This window comes from Condylura cristata, unplaced genomic scaffold, assembly GCF_000260355.1.
Source record: "Condylura cristata isolate star-nosed mole 26May11 unplaced genomic scaffold, ConCri1.0 scaffold00009, whole genome shotgun sequence".
Taxonomy (NCBI): domain Eukaryota; kingdom Metazoa; phylum Chordata; class Mammalia; order Eulipotyphla; family Talpidae; genus Condylura; species Condylura cristata.
In genome coordinates this window covers 2988051-2994227 of record NW_004567110.1, presented here as the reverse complement: position 1 = coordinate 2994227, position 6177 = coordinate 2988051, and the positions used below count along the sequence as shown (strand labels likewise).

The 6177-nt window shown below is 62.9% G+C and overlaps 1 protein-coding gene across 1 annotated transcript in view; it reads right to left on the bottom strand.

The window, feature by feature from the left end:
- The window catches only part of LOC101629069 (protein FAM135B), a 15548-nt gene that overhangs the window by 7282 nt on the left and 2089 nt on the right, over positions 1-6177 (bottom strand). Inside the window, exons 2-3 of the mRNA XM_012722897.1 lie at positions 3676-5575; positions 1812-1978 (exon numbers count right to left, since the gene is read on the bottom strand). Of these exons, the coding sequence (XP_012578351.1) occupies positions 1812-1978; positions 3676-5575 (2067 nt within the window). The remainder of the gene's footprint in view (positions 1-1811; positions 1979-3675; positions 5576-6177) is intronic.

Here is a 6177-nt window from a genome sequence, read left to right as displayed (position 1 = left end):
GCCCACCCGTGGCCCGGGAAGCGCAGCTGAAGGGGAGAAGGAGGGCGGCGGCCAGGCCTGGTCTCCGTCTGGGGGACGCATCCCGACTCTGCGGAGACGGCGCGGGGCAGGCGCCAGGCCAGCAGGGGTGTTCCCCGCGGCCACGGGCTCCCCGCCTGGCCCGGAGCTCCCGGCCTCCTCAGATGGCTCCCAGGAGCGGGAGTCAGAGCTGCTGATTTCATATGTAGGTGACCTACTTTGCTTCGCAGCAGTGTACACCTCCAGCGACAGTTTGCAACCAGCTCTGCTTTTCCTGCAGCTGCCAAGTGCATCCAGGAACGGGCGAGGCTCTCGGGCCCGGCCCACGCAGGCCCCCGAGGACCCCGGTGCCATGGCTGACCCACTGGGCCGAGGCCGCCCGCCGGGGCCCTGCTCACGCAGGCGGGCCCCAGGGAGAAGGCCTGTTCTCGGAGGAGATGCTGCTACGCTGTGACACTAAATTTTAGTCTTTCTTTCACTGCTGACCATACAATGAGGCTTTTGTTCTTGTTCTTTCAAGCGACCTTAGGACAGTCCAGGCCCTGGCTTAAAAGAAAGCAGCTGCTTTCTCCCGGGGGGCGCAGCGGGTTGGAGCGCAGCACTGAGAAGCTAAAGCCACTGCAGAAGTTCAATCTCCGCCCCGGAGGTGACCACGTGGCACGGCAGACCTCTCCTGACCGCTCGCTGCTCCCCTCTGCAGTGTACAGATCTGCCTGTTCTACCCCCCACTCTTTCTGGTGAATCCTCTCACTGCCCCTGAACCTCTGGCATGTACCCCAGTTCTGTGTGCATCAATAAATACATCTTTAAAAAAAGAATGAAGACACAAAGCATGAAAATTCTAGAAGAAAATCAAAGTTTCGGGCCCTCCCTGGTGGCACTGTGGGTTAAAGCACAGCACAAAGGAGTTTAAGCCACTTCAGCATGAGTCTGACCTGGCCTGCCCCGGAGATCCACAGGGCACGGCAGACCTCTCCTGACCCGCCCGCTGCTCCCCTCAGCAGTGTGCTTCATCAGTCAGCCTGTTCTGCTCCCCACTCTGTCTCTGGTGAAGTCTCTCACCGCCCCTGCACCTCCGGCCTGTACCCCAACTTTGTGTGCATAAATAAATCTTAAAAAATAATAATAAAATAAAAGAAGAAAGCAGCTGCTGCCAAAGTTTCTGTAACGTTCAGCATCGAGCATAAGGAAGGAGACGAGACAGTGGCCGCTCCCTCAGCCACCGAGGGAGCGAGAACTTTCTGCAACCTGAAACTGTCTCAGAACCATGGGTTTCGGGGTGCTGGGCGAGGAATAAACACCGGTGCTGATGAAGGGGGTGTGGGGCCCTCTGATTGGAAAACCCAGTGAAAACAACTGTGTCTACAGTAGGTTGTTGCTTTTTAGGAAAGAGGGCAAATCTCAAGCTGAGTCTCCTCACAAAGGGACACCCCCAATTCTGGTAACATCATGTTCTTCCCATTGTCACTACAGTTGGGATCATTCTCTAGCTGTAGCCGAGATCCCAGCATGTCACTCATGGAAAGGATCTGAAATTTTCTTTTTTTAGCCCAATGTATTCAAAGATTGTGCCAATTTCAAGGAACGGATCGGAAATGACAGCCCATGGCACAGCGATGTAGAACGGGACGGGCCATGTCAACGTGCTGATTTAGGGGGCGCTGAGTTTGGGGGGGGGTCACCGGGGGGCCCAGCAGGACACACTGAGAGGGATAAATGACCCTGCCCAGCTGGATTCACAGTCGTGATTAAATTCATAGAAAACAGAATGTGGAGGATACCGCGAGGCTCACCGTCCAGGCCGTGGACACACACAACCAGGTGAATCCCATCCTCCAAATTCTCCTCCTCTTCCTCTGGCGGGAAGTACGGCACATCAGAGGCCAGGACAGGCAAGTCGCTGTACAGGAATCCGTCGATCTTCAGCTCTTTTTTAAATTTTTCTTTGGCTTGATAAAAACTGGAGAAGGCATGAATGAATCACAAGCCAAGCTGTGCACACGCGGAGGTGAACGGGAGGTGAGCTGAGCAGGAGGCAGGGGTGGTGAAGGCCCGGACGCCTGCGAGCGCCATGGGGGGCGGGGGGCTGGGGAGCTGACGGGGAGGAAGCTCTGTGCCGACCAGGGGCGGGAGCGGCAGCGAACCACAGGCGTGCGGCTTGGATGCTGCAGGTTTCCACGTGGCGCCTGCTGTTCAGATTCTGTGCACTCCAGAGAGCCACTCAGGCTTTATCAAGCGGCCCCCAGGGTGAGACCCTCTTCACCCGCCACAGCCAGCCGGCCAGGCCTCCTCCCCCTGCTCCCCCGCCCCCGGCCTCCTCAACTCCTCTCTTTCTCACAGCCCCCGCGAGAGTTACTGCGCCCCCCCCCCCACGTGTCTGCGTGCAGTCAGTCTGTGCATGGGAACCACCTTCCCACCGGGCCTGAGAGCCCCGGGGCTGGTCCCCTGACGGGGTGGTGGTGAGGGGCAGGGACTCGGGTCCTGACTGCCAGCCCGGGCCTGCACACTCACGAGCCACGGGCCCACCCGGAGTCTCCCCCGTGTGCTTTCTTCATCTGTAAAGGAGGGATGACCCCAGTATCCGGTTTGCCAGGCTGCTTTGTATATTAAGTGATGTCACCTCTGCAAAATGCTTAGGCCCGCACTTGAAAAGTACTCAGAAGTCATGCTGCAGGCTGCAGCACCACCATCCTCACCATCGCCGCCGTCCTCATTGCCATCATAACCATCACCACCTTCACCACCGTCACCATCATATCACTCACAGTTACCCCTCTCTGAACTGTCGCACTAAAATCTCCTACTGGCCACCCACTGTATTCACCCCTCCTCCTGCCCCTCTGACCCCCGATCTGTCCTTCTGCACACTCACAGTTCCCACTAGCTGCTGGCCTCTCTCGGTCTCCCTGTGAGACCCTGACCACCCTAACAGCTGGGACACCGGGCGCTGGACAGACCCGCCCACGTGCCTGTTAAATGCTGACAAGCACAGGGACATTTAACATTCCTCATAGAACACGGGGTCCCAAATCACCCCCCAAATTTCCATAGGGGGTATCGCTCATAGGAAATTCTGTAGCACTCTGCAAAGAGCAAAGAAGGCGGGAGCGTCAGTGAAGCGATTCTGCGTTCCATTTAGATCTCGGCCACGAGCTCGAGAACCACACGGCCCTACGGCCAGCGCAGGGCACTGCAAAGCGAGACCGAGCACAGGAACCCCGGGCTTGGAGGCAGCTGCTGAGCGGCCCCGTTCCCGCAAAACTTGTCATCAGACGCTGTCTGTGGCGGCGTGTGGGTGAGGGCTGCCCAGGTGACGAGCATGGGGCGCGCCCCGTCTCCCACGGAGGGCTAAGTGTCGAGCCAGCTGGACAGCAGGCGCATAAACGGACGTTGCCGATATCCCCGTGGGAAACAGAGTTTAGACGAAACGATACGGCGGCTGCAGGAAAGAGCGCGCAGCCGTAAACGCAGGAAGGAAACCGGGCGGGACCTCACGCGGCGGCTGTGCGGTGACGGCCGATCCCCCGACTCTGCTGGGCTACGTGTCGGACGTGTGTGGCTGCGTCGTGTGGGTGAAGGCGGGGTGACTGACAGCTCCGTTCTGGAGCAGTGTGGGAGGCGGGGGCGCCGGGCACGGCCGGCGGGGCTCGGGCTTACCTGAACATCCTTTCGCTGACCGCCTCCCCCAGCTTGCTGGCCGGGGAAGAAACAGCTGCAAAGGAGCCCACGGGCTGGTGCGTGATGGGACACTGGGCCTGCCTGGCGGAGAACCCCGCCCGGGCGGGGGGCTCCTGGGGCACCGACGAGAAGGGGAGACACGTGGCAGTGCAGGACACGGACAAGTTGACGCCCTCCACCGCCTTCAGGCTGTCCAGGCTGAGGGTCTCTGCGGGGGCCAGGGGCGGCGCCGGGCCGGAGGTGCGCGCCCTGGGCTCTTGGTTTCCCACGAGCCGGGGGCGCAAAGGGGGACTCACAGTGGGACTCACAGTGGAGCACAACGTGCCTGCTTCACGTCCAGGCCCCAGGGAGCTGTGGGCTCCTGGGCCAAAGGCTGCAGCACCGGCGGGGCCCGGGGAGGCGCTGGCCCTGCCCACTGACTCCAGGCGGGTGGCGCCAGCTGGGGACCCACAGCCCCACTCGGGCACCCGGGGGTGACCAGCGCAGTCCACCTCTGAGACGCTGCTGCGGGGCAGGGGCCCTCCCCCCGCATTTAAGACAGGGGCCGTGTCCCTGGGGGGCCCCATCGGGCTCCTGGGCGAAGCGCCGGCCCCGGGCTGTTCCGCTGCTCTGGCGCGTGGCCTCCTGTCGGGTCCCTGCGTCTCCGCGTCCGGAGGGCTCCCTGTCCTGCGCTCACGCTGACGGGGTCCTGGAGGCGCCGGCGGCCTCTCTGACCTCTGGGGGATGTCTATGTAGCTGGGGCCCTGCTGGCTGTCGGCATCTAGAATCACCTCCACGAAGGGACTGTCCTCGCCCCCACAAGGCGGAGAGCAGCGGCCTGGGGCGCCCGCGTCTTCAGCAGACTCCTCCGGGCTACTGATCTGGGGTGCGGAGGCCGACTTGGTCAGCTTGGTGAGGGCCAGCTCCCGCTGCTCCTCCTCCTCGAAAGGCAGAGAGCTGATGGAGGTGAGCGACGCCTGGATGCCGCTGGGCAGGCTGGTGCTGCTCTCGGTGCGGCCGCCCTCCAGGGAGCCCCTGTGCAGCCCGTGCCTCCGGGCCAGCTGGCGCAGGGCCTCCCGGTCGCCGGGCAGCTCCAGGGCCCTGCTGCGGGCCTCGGACCAGGCGACCGAGCTCTGCTCGCTCTCGATGCCGGAGTCGGAGATGACGGAGGCGGACCTCTTGACGACGCCCGAGAGCACGGACGCGTCCTCCTGGCCCTCCAGGGCCAGGTCCTTTGGGGAAGCCCTCGGGTCCGCGGGATCCCGCACAAGGAAGTCCGGGGCGTCGCAAGACTCCATGGGGACGGGCTTCGGACCGAGGGCTGCCGTCCGGCCCTCCAGGCCGGCCCCGCGTCCTGCGGACCCGGGGCCTGCCGCTTTCTCGGCAGAGAGGGCGTTGTGACGCCTCCCGCCAGCCCGCCCGGGGCCCGGCGCCGCGGGGTCTGGGTCAAGGTCCCCCACAAAGCGCCTGCTGTCCTGCGGGGCGCTGATCTCCACGGGGGGCTCGCCCCCGCAGACGCGCTCCCTGCTGGCTTTCACCTCTATGTAGCTCAGTGGCAGCGCCTGGCTGTCCTCGGCGCCGGGGGTGTCCACTCCCACGTGAGGCGGCTGGCCAGGCCAAGGGTCAGCGTCAGGAAGATCCACTCCGCTCTGGAATCCCCCGATGGTCAGATACACCTGCGACTCGGAACACGGGTCAGCGGACCGTGGCGCGGGCTCAGGGCCTCTGGTCTCCTCTTCGTCAGAGTCCGGCTGGGGTGGCTTCGTGGGGGGCGAGGCGGGGCCTTCCCTGAGAGGTGACTTTCTGTTTACAAGGCGGCCATCTTCTTTGTCTCTGAGGCCCACGGTGGCAGGAACTGTGGCGGGATCATCGGAGTCAGGGTACACATTCAGAGGGTGCCCTAAGGAAGAAAAGAAGTCATAGGACAGTTGAGGATTCACAAGGGGTCCGATGTGCCTGTGCTCCTGGCCCCAGGGAGAGAACCCCAACGCCCTCAGGGTCGCCACAGGGTGAAGGCTGTTTGTCACTGAGTTCAGACAAGATCAGAGCCCCGAGAACAATGGGTTGGCCAGAGGGCAACGTTTCAGCTTTACCCCGGGAACTCTGGAAAAACGGGAGTGGAGAGAGTCCCACTGGGATTCTCCAGACTGAAGGGGGTGGCAGCTGCACTCACGACGTCACCCCTAAGTGTCCCGTCCGAGGACCCACTGCTCACAGGGGAGCTGCGAACGGAACCACGACCCTCCCGCCACTTCACAGCAGCTAACAGCTCGCATCCAGAGAGCGTCCACAGCTGGGCCTTCACCCCGGGGCGGGGAAGGCCTCAGACAGGAGGGGCAGGAGTGCTGGGCCCGGGCTGGCCCGTCCTGCACGTGGGCCTAGAGCGCTTCCTCTCACCACAGCAGGGTGTGGCCTGGCAGCGGCCCCAAGCTAAGGGAAGCCCCCAGCCCTGGAGAAAGGAGGCACACTTAGGTGCTGATGCCTCTGCCCAGGGAGTACGGA